This window comes from Garra rufa, chromosome 5 (assembly GCF_049309525.1).
Source record: "Garra rufa chromosome 5, GarRuf1.0, whole genome shotgun sequence".
Classification (NCBI taxonomy): domain Eukaryota; kingdom Metazoa; phylum Chordata; class Actinopteri; order Cypriniformes; family Cyprinidae; genus Garra; species Garra rufa.
The window spans coordinates 13,077,181-13,093,301 of NC_133365.1; the positions used below are offsets into that span (position 1 = coordinate 13,077,181).

Consider the following 16,121-nt stretch of genomic DNA (forward strand, 5'->3'; position numbering starts at 1 on the left):
TGACATAGTTTGATCATTGTCTTTTTTATGCATGGAAAAATTCCAATTTGTAAGCATAAATACAAAGGTAATGCCTTTCACGGAAATGCTTTTCATATGCGTCTGCTATTAATGAACATGTTTATATAAACAATTCTTGTCTATCAGTCAGTAGGCATGACCAGGAACCCAGTGGGACAAAAGCCAATCTGAAGTTACAGAGAAGGAGCTTCTTTGAGATTGCAGATCAACAGATAAGAATGCGGAAACATCAATGATCTGTTAGGCAGTAGCAATTTGATAAGCAGGTTGTTAAGTGTCATTGTTTCTTTTTTGAAATCTGGAAACTGCATTGTGAAGCTGATGACAAATGCATTATACTACATTATATAACAGCTTCTGTGATTATAGCACACAGTGGCCCACAAACAATTTCCTGTGAGCATTATTGTAGTCACATTATATGTTTTTTTCTAATCTGTTTAATGTGTAATATGCTTATTTTCCAGTAAAAAGTTTCCTGTTTAATATATGGTTAATAAGTGTTTTTTTTTTCTTTTCACAGTCTTCTTTTTGGGTTTAACCCCTTAGCATTCCTGTAAAATGTAACTAAATGCATACCACAGGGAGTACAAGGCAAGGCAATAGCTAAAGCACTATTTATATAACTGAGGAAAAAGGAAATATTTTGATTTTGAAGAATGATTATAGTTACAATAAAGGAAGTTTCTAACATTGTGCGGTCCTTTCCTTTTCAGCATCAAGGAATGCATTTACAGGTGATTTTGATTGATTCCATTACAGCTCACTCCCTGCCAGGGAAACAATGATCCACCCAGTGCATCCTTAACTTGACTATATAATAGGAGGTTCAAACAGATGACCAGCAGCATATTAAACAGAGTACTACTGCCGAGTACTACTGAGACAGAAAGCGTACACTCGTAAAGGTAAATACACTTTTTTATGATCCTAGCTTTATTTATTTATTGCTTTCATCATGTCTTTTCTCTTTGTCTTAATTAATCTGTATTGTTTTTGAAATCAGATTATAGAAACACTGTTATTGAAAACTATACAGTAAATCTCATAGACATATGCAATAATGTTTTCAGCAGGATGGGGAAACAAGCTCATACCACCACCATTGTAAAAGACACCCCCACTGTGCAGACCAAGGTTAGCAATCCACTTTATACTCTGCTAGATATTTATTGTGTGCTTCAGTTTGATTAACAGGTTTTTTTTTTTTTTTTACTCTAGCTGAAAGTGGAAAGGTCAGTCGAGCGGCCAGTTCGATGTCCATTTGCTGTTCATTTGCGAAACTACAAGGATGGCTCGACCCAACAAGATACGCTGCATCACAAAGCAGTTAAGGTATCTTTAAATTATAATCCAATTCTAACTAACTACATGTTTGCAACCGTTTTGGATTGATGGGAACCTGTAGATGTTAAGTAAATGATTAAATGTCAACTAGAGATTTGCTTCAAACTATCTTTTTTCCTTCTCCAGAATATGCCCTGCAATTCAAAAACTTGTGAAGGCTCCATCATGAATCCTAAAACTCTGATACGTGGTCCATCCAAAATCACATCTTCCTCAGATGACATCCTCACCCAGGCAGTGGATTTCATTGACCAGTACTACAAATCATTCAAAATGTAGGAGCATTCTACAAAAATAAAGATAATTGTATTGACATTGAAATCATAAGTATTCTAATGAATGAATGAATTATATTATAGGTCAGACTTAAAACGCAACAGTTAACATTTTAGCCTGACTAAAAATGATTAAACACTCTTGATAGGCTTATGTCATCAGGTGTATTATAAGATATGATTATGTGGGTGGAGAGGTGGAGTTCCTAAACCGCGTTTCATTTTTATTATGAGCGAGTTTTGTTCTGGTTTCAGGAGCTCGTCAAAGTAGAATAATAGATTTACTCTTTATCTTTATTTAAACGATTATGCTATATTTCGTTCGTCTTGAAAAACAGGGATGGGAATGTGACAGTCGGTTTGTTTAACATGGTTCATAATTTATTCTCACGTTTTTACGCAGCCCGAATCCAAAGGAGCACCAGGCTAGGATTGACAGGGTCACACTGGAGATCACCCTGACCGGCTCCTACACACTCACCACAGATGAACTCACTTTTGGGGCCAAACAGGCTTGGAGAAACGCGCCGAGGTGCATTGGCAGGATCCAATGGGCCAATTTGCAGGTATTTACAGAAATCTTTCGTGTAGATTATGACTAGCGCTTCTACATCAATTTTAGGCATACTAACATAAGTCTCTTCCACAGCTTTTCGATGCGCGTCAGTGCAAGACCGCAGAGGACATGTTTCATGCCTTGTGTACTCATCTTAAGTATGCCACCAATGGAGGAAACTTGAGGTAAACTGAATTTATTTATCGCGGTAGTCATCATCAGTTCTATAACTAGTAGGCTATGTTATTGTGTGTCTGAATTATCACGGCAAAATGTCAGGAGCGAAGTACAAAATAATAAAATAAATAGCACACAAAGAACCTCCATTACATTTCAGAGGTTGTTGACAGAAAAAAACAATTTTCCAGATTAAATGTCGAAAGAGTAAAAAACGGCAACGGCAACACTTTTTACAATAAGGTTTAATTTGTTAACATTAGTTAATGTATCAAACTAACATGAACGAACAATGAACAATACAATTTATTACACGTTTTATTAATCTTTGTTAATGCTAGTTTGTTGTTTTTTCACGTTAGTTCAAAGTGCATTAACTAATGTTAACAAACACCTTTTGCTTTTAATAATGCATTAGTAAATGCTGAAATTAACATTAACTAAGATTAATAAATGCTTTCGATTGTTCATTCTTAGTTCATGTTAACTAATGTTAACTAATGAACCTTATTGTAATATATGTGGTCAAATTGTATCATTTATATGTTTACGAGCTACTGGAAAGACTACTTTGCACAACTAAGGCAATCAAACATCAAACATTTTTTTAAAACAATTTTGTCAAGCTAAATATATAGGTTATGTGGCACCATCTATAGGGGAGAGTGGGGTAAAATTAGCCATTTTTTACTTACGTGGTCCTCAGAATAAGGGAAAATGAGGCAAAAGTACAATGAAAAATTCTGAAGTAATTTGAATGTTTCCTATCAACATCTATGATAATAGGTTCTAAAAATATGGCTTCTTATAAAAAGTGTTCCTGTGGCTTAATATGTGCCCCAGGTTAGGGTAAGTTGACCTGAGTTTTTTTTTTTTTTTTTTCATTTTACAGTCATATTTATTTTCTTAAAACTTAAAATCTTTAATTGTTTGAATTTCTGAAACAATATGTTGAACACCAACGTTTTAGCCTTCCCAAAAACAGACCTATAAACAGAGTTTGTTGAGTGAAATTAAATAAAATCTGAATTAGAATGAAGGAATAAATGTCAGAGAAACTAATAAACATTTTAGTCAAAAGATTAATATTTAGCTAAATGATTTGCAAGGTTTTATATGTTGCTAGATCACCTATATGCATCATTAATATTTTTAGACCATTTGCTTTAATGTAACAGCCATTACATCTGTTATGCAAAAATTTTACTTTGACAAGACAAAAACTGTTTTTAAAGTTATTGGGTGCCTTCCACTCCTCCCAGAAATGATGCGTAGTTCCAAAATACATGGTCACATGATGGTAAAAGTGTACAGTTGTCAAGATACAGGGGATGGGTCAACTTACCCCACTCTACCCTATTAATTGCTTTTATCCAAGTCAAACATACCATTAAATATGACAGAATGGCGTTGATTTTTATTAATTAGGGAACTATTTTTCTTTTGGTTTTGCCAGGTCTGCCATCACTGTGTTTCCTCAAAGAACAGACAGAGATCATGATTTCCGTGTGTGGAACGGTCAGCTTATAAAGTACGCTGGCTATCAGATGGAAGATGGAAGTGTGATCGGGGACCCAGCGGGTGTGGAGTTTACACAGGTAACCAGAATAGAAACATGAAGGCTGACAAATATATGTTGACTGTTTTACAACCAAATCTTTGCCTCTATTAAGAAATATTCACATATGATAACCTCCGGAAATGTTCACCATTTCTAAAGGTGTGTATGCAGCTGGGATGGAAACCAAAGTATGGTTGCTTTGATATACTTCCACTGGTCCTGCAGGCGAATGGAGAGGACCCTGAAGTTTTCGATGTTCCTCCAGAACTGATCCTGGAGGTCCCAATAGAGCACCCAGAGTAAGTGATTTCGCTCAATTTTTTGAGGTAACATAAATTTTGTATAGTTATATCCTACAGGGTTCAGAATAAAAAGCACATTTACAGGTCATTCTCTGATCAGACTGAGTTATGCTCTGCTTTTGTTCAGGTATGAATGGTTCAAAGATCTAAACCTCAAGTGGTATGCAATTCCTGCAGTGGCCAACATGCTCATGGAAATCGGCGGTCTGGAATTCACAGCATGTCCTTTCAATGGCTGGTACATGGGCACAGAGATCGGAGTGAGGGACTTCTGTGACAGCCAGCGCTACAACATTTTGGAGGTAGATTGGCTTCATTGTCTCACGATGACAGGTTAGCACACCCTGATACTTTTGATACTGATGTTTTGCTTTTACTGCTTCTGTAGCGCGTTGGCCAGCTAATGGGCTTAGAGACACGCAAGCTGTCTTCACTGTGGAAAGACCAGGCACTAGTGGCTATCAATGTTGCAGTGATTCATAGTTACCAGGTAAATAGTCCTTCCATTTTTTCCTTTTATATGCCTATTATTGATATGCATATTGATTGAAGATCCTGCAGTCTTACTGTTGATGTTTCTGAAATGTGACCCTGGACCACAAAATCAGTTATAAGCGTCAATGTTTTGAATTTGAAGTGTATACATCATCTGAAAGCTGAACAAATAAGCTAGGATAGGACAATATTTTGCTGAGATACAACTATTTGAAAATCTGGAATCTGAGGGTGCAAAAAAAAAACTTAATATTGAGAAAATCGCCTATAAAGTTGTCGAAATGAAGTTCTTAGCAATGCATATTACCAAATACTAATCAAAATATGGAACGAAGTTTACAAAATGTCTTCATGGAACATGATCTTTACTTAATATCCTAATGAGTTTTGTCATAAAAGAAAAATCGATAATTTTGACCAATACAATAGGGCTGCAACGATTCGTCGACGTTGTCGACAAAAATCGATAATAGAAATAGTCGACAATGAATTTCATTGTCGATGTTGTCGCCAGACAACCGAGTGAGGCATCTTTCTGCCGAGAGTCGCACATACGCAGCTTCTATGCTGAGCGATAACATACAGAAATGGCGGCGTCCAACGCAGCAGCTGCGCGTACCAAAACACGCCCGTTTCACACATACTCCGTCTGCAGTACGTTTTTTTTTCCACACCCATGTTAACGGATTAGAACGTTCACAGTGTACGGACTGCAAATGCGTTCTGTGTGAAAGCAAAACGAGTCTGTGCTTCTTCTGCACCGCATACGTAACGCACACGGACTGTAGACGCACTGCAGACTGAGTATGTATGAAACAGGCGTAAAGTTTGGGAGCATTTTAGCCTGCTACGGCGAATTAAAATATTACCTGCATGGTTTGTAAAGCAGTCCTTGCGCATCACGGCAGCACCTCTGTGATGCACGAACATTTAAAGAGAAAGCACGTCGGACAGTTGAATGAAACGGAGTTTGGCTGGCCTCGGTAAGATTTAAATAACATGGAAGCCAATACGTTTTGTTTTGGATATACATTTTTGTTTACTGTTTTATTGCTGCTGATGGTTTACAGGAAGAAAATGTTTACTTGATTTTAATTTATTGTTTCTTATAAAACAAATGTGCCTGTCCATTAAAAAATTATAGAGTTTCTTAATTTATGCATTTATGTCTGTACTGACCGAGCACTGTGCCTAATTGGTTTTAGACAGGGCATTTTTATTTACTTTTAGTATGAATTGGCCTATCAGCAGCAAAATATGCATTTTTCATTGAAGTACCCCCTTCTTTCTTGTGTTTACTATAATTTTCCACATAATTAAAGCAATCTCATGCTAAATTTGAGAAAAATTGAATAATTATCCGATTAGTCGACTAATCGTTTCAATAGTCGGTGACTAGTCGACTATTAAAATAGTCGTTAGTTGCAGCCCTACAATACAATGTATTTTTAGCAATTGCTACAAATACACCTGTGCTACTTAAGGCTGGTTTTGTGGTCCAGGGTCAGAAATACATTTCATGAAAATAGATGTAGAAAAGATGATAAAGCCGTTATTTATTGGTCTTTATGTTGTCACATTTCTGTGCAGAAAAATAAGGTCACCATCACGGACCACCATTCAGCAAGCGAGTCCTTCATGCAGCACTTGGAGACGGAAGTTCGTCTGCGTGGAGGCTGTCCAGCTGATTGGGTTTGGTTGGTCCCACCCATGTCTGGCTCCCTCACTCCTGGGTACCATCAGGAGATGCTCAACTACATCCTTTCCCCCTTCTTCTATTACCAGGTATTAAACTTTCTGATTAATCATCAAACATAATCTATTAACATAGCAGATAGCCTGTGTTTATAAAAAAACTCTGACATTAGCAGTGTAAATGTGGTGTAAATTTACGCTGTTTTTAAAGGCTGATCCATGGCTAACACACAAGTGGAAAGATGAGAAGAAAGCACTTCGGAGATGTAAGGTCAGCTTCAAAGGACTCATAAGGTACAGACCATCAGTGTCTCCAACCAAAACAACATATATGTAACCTGCCAATGCCAATTGCATCAAAATCCTTGTGTTCTTTCTTTTTAGAGCTGTGTTTTTTTCTCAAATACTCATCAAAGCAGTCATGGCCAAGAGGGTGCGCTGCACTGTTCTCTATGCCACAGAAACAGGGAAGTCACTGACCTTTGCCAAAAAACTCAACACCATGCTCAACCGTGCCTTTGACTCCAGGGTAAGAAATGTTGTCTTTAAGAAATGATTTTCAAATATTGTAAGAACACCAGATGATTACATGAACAACAATATTTATTCTTGTTTCCTATTATAGCTGGTATGCATGGAAGACTATGATTTCAGTGAGCTTGAGACTGAGAGCCTTCTGATGGTGGTCACCAGTACTTTCGGCAATGGAGAAAGCCCAGGAAATGGAGTGGTATGGGCATAATATTGAAAATAATTAAACAGTCACACCAAATTCATTCAGACATCTTTAACATTTTCACACGTTATCACAATTTATTTGCTAAAAAAAAGTTAATAAAATATGACAAGAACTTTAGTTAAACTGTGTCAGAACAAATTCCTCTTGATAATGTCAGATAACTTTGAATGAAAGGTATGTAGCAAAACCTTTATCAGTTTTACATCTCAGAACATCACTGATTTGAAATAGAATTTTTCCTTTCTGAACGGTAGTGCATAAAAATAATCAAAATTGATTTTGGTTCATTGCAAATACAAAACACTTTATTGACACTAATATTCTTTTTTTCCTCAGAGCTTCAAGAAGCAGCTTTTCAGCTTGCAAAGCCTGAAAAACCCTGTCAGGTTTGTAGTCCAGCACTGCATAGTTTTTCACTATCATCATCACTTGTAAATATGCTCTTGTAGCGCAGAAGCTCTGACTTTCTTTTCTCACTACAGGTACAGTGTGTTTGGCCTTGGCTCACGTGGGTACCCACAATTCTGTGCCTTTGCCCATGCTGTGGATGACAAGCTTGCAGAGCTGGGGGCCAAACGTCTGACTGCCACAGGAGAGGGAGATGAACTTAATGGGCAGGACGAGGCTTTCTCTGCCTGGGCTTGCACTGCTTTTAAGGTTGGTGAGGTTTCCATAATTCCCTCCGTGCCTGGAAATTCTGATTCAATGATTCAAATAAATAAACATGCTACTACTATAATAAACAAATGACAAGTTTCTGTTTTTAATTTAAGGATGCATGTGAGGAGTTTTCCATTAAAAAACAGCTGAAGGCTGTTGAGCAGCAGTCAGACGATTGGGACCCACAGAGATACAGAGTGCAGCATGACAGTTACACTCTGGACCGAGTTACAGGTACACTTGTACTTATCAAAACCCTAATAAATTCAGTCAATATCAAGTTTTATCAATCTAATAATCTCAAGGTTTTAACATGATTTTACAGTATTTATATGCATCAATCTTCTGGTTTTACAGCACTGTCTGCTCTTCACTCTAAAACTGTGTTTCCTATGACGCTGAAAAGAAGGCAGAAACTGCAGAGCGCTCAGTCAAGGTTTGATTTTTTACAGCTTCACTATTTAAAGAGCAGGTCATATGGGTTTTCAAAAATATGATTTTTAGCAGTTTGTAACATAGCTATCCTTCAACATGAACAGCAAAGTTGTTAATCAAAAAAGTGCATGATAAATAAAGATATTGTCTCTCAAAAGTCAACTCAGACCCACCTTAACAAGTCGTGACATTTTCAAATCTTCTGCCTGTTACTGATCTGCGTCACTCGATAACACATTAGCATAATCTCCGCCTGCCCACAAAATTCAAACACTCTGCAAACTTGGCGAGTTTAACGCGGTATGCGCTAAACGCTTGACTATGAAAGATAAGTCAGTACCATCTTTATTTGGGACAACAAATAAACCACAATCTATAAGTACGATTGATACGTTAAATGTACATTTTTATTTGAGTGCTTAAAATATCAAGTTTTTGTGTTAATATGTGATGTACACACAGTGCAGCTTTAGGATTTCAGATAAACCACGATAATACTGTCTTACTGAGTTCTGATAATTCGCTGTGAACCCACTATTTCCTAAGAATGTGTCGATTAATGTAGACTGTTGTTTTAATTACTTCATTTAATAATAATGTATACATATTTTGGTTTTGTTTTGTGAAGTGTTTACAGTTTAGCAGCTAAACTTTATGTGTTGGCACAATTTGCGTGCAATGTATATGAAAAGACCAATCACAACAGATTTGGCCAGCTGACCAATCAGAGCAGAGTAGGCTTATAGAAGGGAGGGGTTTACTGACCATAGGCTCAGAACTGCTTCAAACGAATAGTTTTGAAAACATTGCAAAACGATTCTAAGATTAAATGTGTATTCTAAAAAAAATGAGAGAAAATGTTTTCTGACCTTAGATGCATTTAAACCTGTTGTAGAGGACACAATATTAGAGCACTTTAAAAACCTGCTCTATAACAAACGTTTTTAACAGTGCTGTTTTTTAAACTCGTTTATTCCTTTTTCAGTCGTTCTACCATCTTGGTTGAGCTGAAGACGGATGGAAACACAGAAGCCTTGAATTTCGCCCCTGGAGACCATGTGGGGATTTTTCCAGAGAATTCTCCAGAGCTGGTGGATGGTGTTTTGAAGCATCTTCCAGATGCCCCTCCAGTTAACCAGAACTTTCACCTGGAGTCCCTTTCAGACTCTAGCAATGGTAACTATCACATCACTAATGACAGTTATAATAAACTATAGAAGTATAGTTGGGAAGTATTTCTGTTGGACCCCAAAATGCCAACTTATTTTTTATGGCTCTTTTCTGTGGTGTCTTTTAGAGGAAAAGAAATGGCAGACAGATGAACGTATTCCTGCTTGCACGCTGACACAGGCTCTTACATACTTCATTGATGTCACAACTCCACCTTCGCAAAGCCTGCTGCGCAAACTCTCTAAAGTGGCAAGTCAGGAAGAAGAACGCAAACGACTTGAAGCACTTGCATCGGTAATTGCGTTACATTAATCATTGATAAGAATTTAAATAGGACACTTGTTTATAATTTTGCAGGAAATTACACATATTTCCAGTGGATGTGTTTATAGCATTCCTCCATTTCATTTCCATAGGATTTCCAGGAATATTCTACATGGAAAGATTTCTACAGGCCCACCTTCTTGGAGGTGCTCGAAGAATTTAAATCTCTAAAGGTCCCTGCCGCATTCCTTCTCAGCCAGCTTCCTCTGCTGAAGCCGCGTCTGTACTCTGTCAGCTCCTCATTGGACCGCCATCCAAATGAACTACACCTCACTATATCTGTGGTGGAGTACCACACCCAGGGTACGATACTTAACCTATAACAGACATACAAAACAAAGACATTGCATATTTCTTTCCTAATCAACACCTGTTTCACCGCACACGAGAATAACATTTTGTTCTGTTTTATTGTAGGTGGAAAGGGCCCAATGCATTTTGGCACCTGCAGTACATGGCTAAACACAATCAAAAGAGGACACACAGTTCCCTGCTTTGTTCACCGGTACAGATAGTTAAAAGCTGAATTTGAAAATCTAATTTAAAGGGATAGTTCACTTAAAGATGAAAATTCTGTCATGAATTTCTCACTCATGACCTTCGTTCACCTTCAGAACACAAATTAAGATCTTTTTGATAAAATCCGAGACACATTCAGGGCTCAAAAAGGTAGTAAAATAGTGGTTGAACCACAGATGTCACATGGACTATTTTACCAATGTCCTTACTACCTTTCTGGGTCTTGAACGTGGTAGTTGCATTGTGTCTATGTAGGGTCAGAAAGCCGTCAGATTTCATAAAAAATATGATAAATATCTTAATTTGTGTTCCAAAGATGAAGGAAGGTCTTACAGGTTTGGACATGAGGGTGAGTAGTTAATGACAGATTTTTCATTTTTGGTTGAACTATCTCTTTAAATACTCATAAATGCATGTAACATTTTGTATTCTATATCTTAATAACATAGAAAGCTTGACTTCTCACTATTTCAGCTCTGGTGGATTCCATCTCCCAGAAGACACCAGCACTCCAGTTCTTCTCATCGGAGCTGGCAGTGGTATTGCTCCTTTCCGCAGCTTCTGGCAACAGCGCATCCATGACATGAAAAAGACAGGTGATCTTTGTGAGTTTTCATGAAATTCAGACACAAAAACTCATAATAATGTCTTAAAATACAGTGAGGTTCTACCTAAAACAGTCACCACAATATCCTGAATTTTATTTGAGCTGGCTTTAGTTCTTGTTTCTCTTTTGCCCTAAATAGTTTGTCTTAATTGACTTGTTTTTAGGTCTGCAAATTACTCCTATGACACTCCTCTTTGGGTGTCGGGATTCCGAAACAGACCATCTGTATAAAGTAGAAACACTGAAGTTGAGACTTGATGGCATTCTGGGCAATGTCAATGCAGCTTACTCTCGCCAGCCTGGTAGACAGAAGGTATGTCTCTAAATTGTTTTACTATACTAGAAATAATATATTTATTCAGTGCATTCATCAGACGCATTTACACTGTTGGTGTCTCAGTCCGTAACTGTAAGCTTGTGTTGTTTGGAGCAGATGTACGTGCAGGATGTCTTGAGGGAGCAGCTGTCTGAAAAAGCCGTGGAGGTTCTACACAAGAACGTGGGTCACCTGTATGTCTGCGGCGGCATGAACATGGCCCGAGATGTTGCTTGCACTTTGCAAGACATCCTGGCAAGTAATACAGGCATGACTGTCTCAGAAGCTGGAGAATATCTGGAGAGGTTGAAGGTGAGCTCTCAAAATGCATTTAGATTCACCGTTTCAGTTAGATGAACTGCCATGTGATTAGTAAACTCATGCCATCTTCAACTTTTTCTTTGGCAGGCTGAAAAGAGATATCATGAAGACATTTTTGGAGCCTAACGAGCGAGATCATGTAGAGAAAAATCACTTTTTTCACTATTTATATTCTTGAACAGTTTTAAACTGATGTGTATATATAGAATAGTTTCTTTGTGTCAGTGTGGACAAACAGGATGATTGATACGTGTGCCCTATTGTATGATGGGCAAAGCTCTAAGTTAAAATGCTCTATTTTAAGAGGAAAACGTATGGCTTTAGTTTATTGAGCGCATTTCTTTTGTTTATATTTCTTTTCTGAAAGACCCTTCTGACATTTTCTAATGTCTTCTATGTACTATATGACCTGAGACATGCAAATGTAATTGTTCTAAGCAAGTAACCAGCATTTGATAATTTTATTAATGATCTTTCTTAGATAATTTATAGTGAAATTTGATTTAGCTCAACCTGCAATAAATGTACATGAAATATGTGTATTTGTAACTGTTAAAATGAATTAATAAACAGTCAGATGTGTATAAGATGTATGTGTGTGTTGATTGGGTGCAACTAAATCTAATCAAAGCGTAAAATAAAATTGAATGTCATTAAATTCACAGTGAAACTAATTAATTAAAATTAATCAAACATTAGAAGGTTAATCTCTTATTTCTTCATATTCTTTCAAGAAACCATTGTTGTGTTCCAAAGGCACACAGCCATAGTAACAGTAACCAAGCAAAATAAACAAATAAAACAATGAACAATACATTTATTGTACTTCTTATTAGTCTTTAATGTAATGTTGGCTAATAAAAATAGTCATTAATCATTTATGTTAGTTCACAGTGCATTAACCAATGTTAACAAACTTATGATTTTATTGACTTAGTAAATGCAGAATTTTTCGTTAACTAAGATTTATGCTGTAAAAGTATTGTTCATTGTTAGTTCATGTTAACTAATGTAATTAACTATTAGTATGAACCTTATTGTAAAGTGTTAGCGAAGTGAATCAGAATGAGGTGGAAGAGGCTGCAAAAGGCAGCCAAGCAGAGATCTTGCCCCTAAAAAAGACATGAGGACCAAAGATGTAAAAGTACTAAGAAATTATAGGCCTACTGTAGTAATGAGATGGATTTTAGATAAGAATTTTACTCAAGTATCAAGCCAAAAACATACTTGAGTGAAAGTAAAAAGTTACCCATTGGGTTAATTACTAAATCTGTCTTATTGCCTGACTGGCAAGTTTTTTAAAAATCCTCAGATTAGCTTTAGGACAGTTTTAAACTTTCAGGTAAAGCTTTGGTAATTTAGCATCTTTTGTCTTGACTAATGTAGGCTACTAATTTTCTTTTATAAATGTTTATCTTTGTTGTAAGGTGTATTATGATTATTAAAAGGAAGATAGAAAAGAAACTTATGAATTCGCAGGAAGAAGTGAGTTCAGAATGACCTGACAATATCACACCAAACACTGCCACCTGGTGTTTAACATTAAAAAGGTGTGATCACTTGAAATACCAATGTAATATGTTTGTATATACAGTTTAAATACACTTTGCAGAATCTCCAAAATGTTAAGTATTTTACCAAAATAAGAGGGATCATACAAAATGCATGTTATTTTTTATGTAGTACTGACCTTTTTTTTTTTTTTGTACTGACCTGAATTGAAGATTATGAAAGACATTGCATATAGTCCACAAGAAAAAATAATTTTAAATAATTCAGCTGTGTGTTTTTTTTTAAGTTGTTAATGAAACCCTTGTTTGTCCTGAACAGTTAAGCTGCCTGCTGTTCTTCAGAAAAATTCCTTCAGGTCCACAAATTCTTTTGTGCATTTTTGTGTATTCACATTTTTGAGATCCATCTTTTCACACTGATATATGCAACTATTACAGAAGGTTCAAAGGCTCACTAATGCTTCAGAAGGAAATATGATGCATTCATTATTGCACCTCATAATTGATTTTTTGGAGCTCAAAGATCCAACCTCAAATACTGTACTCAAATACTACCAACTCTCAACAGGTAAATGATTTAATTATTAAATTTAAATACAAATTTAACTTTGAAATTGTATCTGGTTTTCAAACAAACATTGTTTTTTCTCTCTACTTTTTTGATCACATGTAAGTGTGAGCAGCTCTGTTACATTGAGTTTATAATCCATATTGTTATAATCTAAATGATTATTTATTTATTACTAACAGGCTAAAAAAAGATGCCTCATTACTGATTTTAGAGTCTAGCTATCCAACTACACAGACTGTAAACACACTCTTAGCAGGTGAATGATTTCTTACTTAAAATGTCTATATTTATTAACTTTCGAATTGTAACTGTGTTTTTTTATATACCAGTCATGACTTTTACAGTTAAGGTGACTTCTTCCATCTTCACCACTAAGTAAATAACAAATATATTTAAATTTATGGTCCTTTTTTGTTTGTTTTTACAAAAACAAATAGAAGGTGACATTACAACTGTAAACTCAATTGTGTATTTCAGATGCTGTCACATCCTACAACTTCATCATCTGCAGAGAGAAACTACCACTCAATCACACCAAAATACACATAATGATGGACTTACAGACATCTTAGAAATTATGGAAATACACTGGAACTTGGTCTTCATTTCACCATCTTGGTCTCTCTCTCTCTCTCTCTCTCTCTCTCTCTCTCTCTCTCTCTCTCTCTCTCTCTCAATTCAATTCAATATGTGCTTTATTGGCATGACAATTGTTACAGTGTATTGCCAAAGCAGAGTGTTTACATTGAATGTAAAACAGATATATATGCAACAGAAACATGCATGTACAGTGGGTACGGAAAGTATTCAGACCCCCTTAAATGTTTCACTCTTTGTTATATTGCAGCCATTTGCTGAAATCATTTAATTTCATCTTTTTCCTCATTAATGTACACAGCACCCCATATTGACAGAAAAACACAGAATTATTGACATTTTTGCAGATTTATTAAAAAAGAAAAACTGAAATATCACATGGTCCTAAGTATTCAGACCTTTTGCTCAGTATTTAGTAGAAGCACCCTTTTGATCTAATACAGCCATGAGTCTTTTTGGGAAAGATGCAGTTTTTCACAAGATCCTCTGCCATTCCTCCTTGCAGATCCTCTCCAGTTCTGTCAGGTTGGATGGTAAACGTTGATGGACAGCCATTTTTAGGTCTCTCCAGAGATGCTCAATTGGGTTTAAGTCAGGGCTCTGGCTGGGCCATTCAAGAACTGTCACAGAGTTGTTGTGAAGCCACTCCTTCGTTCTTTTAGCTGTGTGCTTAGGGTCATTGTCTTGTTGAAAGGTAAACCTTCGGCCCAGACTGAGGTCCTGAGCACTCTGGAGAAGGTTTTCGTCCAGGATATCCCTGTACTTGGCCGCATTCATTTTTCCCTCGATTGCAACCAGTCGTCCTGTCCCTGCAGCTGAAAAACACCCCCACAGCATGATGCTGCCACCCCCATGCTTCACTGTTGGGACTGTATTGGACAGGTGATGAGCAGTGCCTGGTTTTCTCCACACATACCGTTTAGAATTAAGGCCAAAAAGTTCTATCTTGGTCTCATCAGACCAGAGAATCTTATTTCTCACCATCTTGGAGTCCTTCAGGTGTTTTTTTAGCAAACTCCATGCGGGCTTTCATGTGTCTTGCACTGAGGAGAGGCTTCCGTCGGGCCACTCTGCCATAAAGCCCCGACTGGTGGAGGGCTGCAGTGATGGTTGACTTTCTACAACTTTCTCCCATCTCCCGACTGCATCTCTGGAGCTCAGCCACAGTGATCTTTGGGTTCTTCTTTACCTCTCTCACCAAGACTCTTCTCCCCTGATAGCTCAGTTTGGCCGGACGGCCAGCTCTAGGAAGGGTTCTGGTCGTCCCAAATGTCTTCCATTTAAGGATTATGGAGGCCACTGCGCTCTTAGGAACCTTAAGTGCAGTAGAAATGTTTTTGTAACCTTAGCCAGATCTGTGCCTTTCCACAATTCTGTCTCTGAGCTCTTCAGGCAGTTCCTTTGACCTCATGATTCTCATTTGCTCTGACATGCACTGTGAGCTGTAAGGTCTTATATAGACAGGTGTTTGGCTTTCCTAATCAAGTCCAATCAGTATAATCAAACACAGCTGGACTCAAATGAAGGTGTAGAACCATCGCAAGGATGATCAGAAGAAATGGACAGCACCTGAGTTAAATATATGAGTGTCACAGAAAGGGTCTGAATACTTAGGACCATGTGATATTTCAGTTTTTCTTTTTTAATAAATCTGCAAAAATGTCAACAATTCTGTGTTTTTCTGTCAATATGTGGTGTTGTGTGTACATTAATGAAGAAAAAAATGAACTTAAATGATTTCAGCAAATGGCTGCAATATAACAAAGAGTGAAACATTTAAGGGGGTCTGAATACTTTCCGTTCCCACTGTATATACATTTAAAAAGCAGGACAAATAATTAACATTTTAGAATTCTATGAACAATTTAAAATTCAATGTGGTGTGTGTGTGCGTGTCCACTTCCCCATGATTACAGTATGGG

The 16,121-nt window shown here is 36.9% G+C and overlaps 1 protein-coding gene across 1 annotated transcript; it reads left to right on the plus strand.

Annotated features, from left to right (window-relative positions):
• The first annotated feature begins 1,098 nt into the window (after positions 1-1,098).
• Positions 1,099-12,090, plus strand: LOC141334286 (nitric oxide synthase, inducible-like). Its single transcript, XM_073839331.1, has 25 exons — positions 1,099-1,158; positions 1,243-1,356; positions 1,495-1,643; positions 2,047-2,209; positions 2,293-2,384; positions 3,833-3,974; positions 4,097-4,236; positions 4,367-4,541; positions 4,628-4,729; positions 6,325-6,519; positions 6,641-6,723; positions 6,814-6,958; positions 7,055-7,159; positions 7,505-7,554; positions 7,651-7,825; positions 7,942-8,062; positions 8,186-8,264; positions 9,249-9,439; positions 9,561-9,727; positions 9,850-10,060; positions 10,175-10,262; positions 10,751-10,872; positions 11,048-11,196; positions 11,317-11,511; positions 11,608-12,090. The coding sequence occupies exons 1-25, from the start codon at positions 1,099-1,101 to the stop codon at positions 11,644-11,646; spliced, it is 3,252 nt and encodes a 1,083-aa protein (XP_073695432.1). The 3' UTR covers positions 11,647-12,090.
• The last annotated feature ends 4,031 nt before the right edge of the window (positions 12,091-16,121 follow it).

Excerpts from the sequence above, each read along its gene's own strand:
- LOC141334286 (XM_073839331.1), top strand. The coding sequence starts at position 1,099 with ATGGGGAAACAAGCTCATACCACCACCATTGTAAAAGACACCCCCACT. Across the intron at positions 7,160-7,504 it reads AAAGCCCAGGAAATGGAGTG|AGCTTCAAGAAGCAGCTTTT; the intron begins GTATGGGCATAA and ends TTTTTTCCTCAG. Across the intron at positions 10,873-11,047 it reads CCATGACATGAAAAAGACAG|GTCTGCAAATTACTCCTATG; the intron begins GTGATCTTTGTG and ends ACTTGTTTTTAG.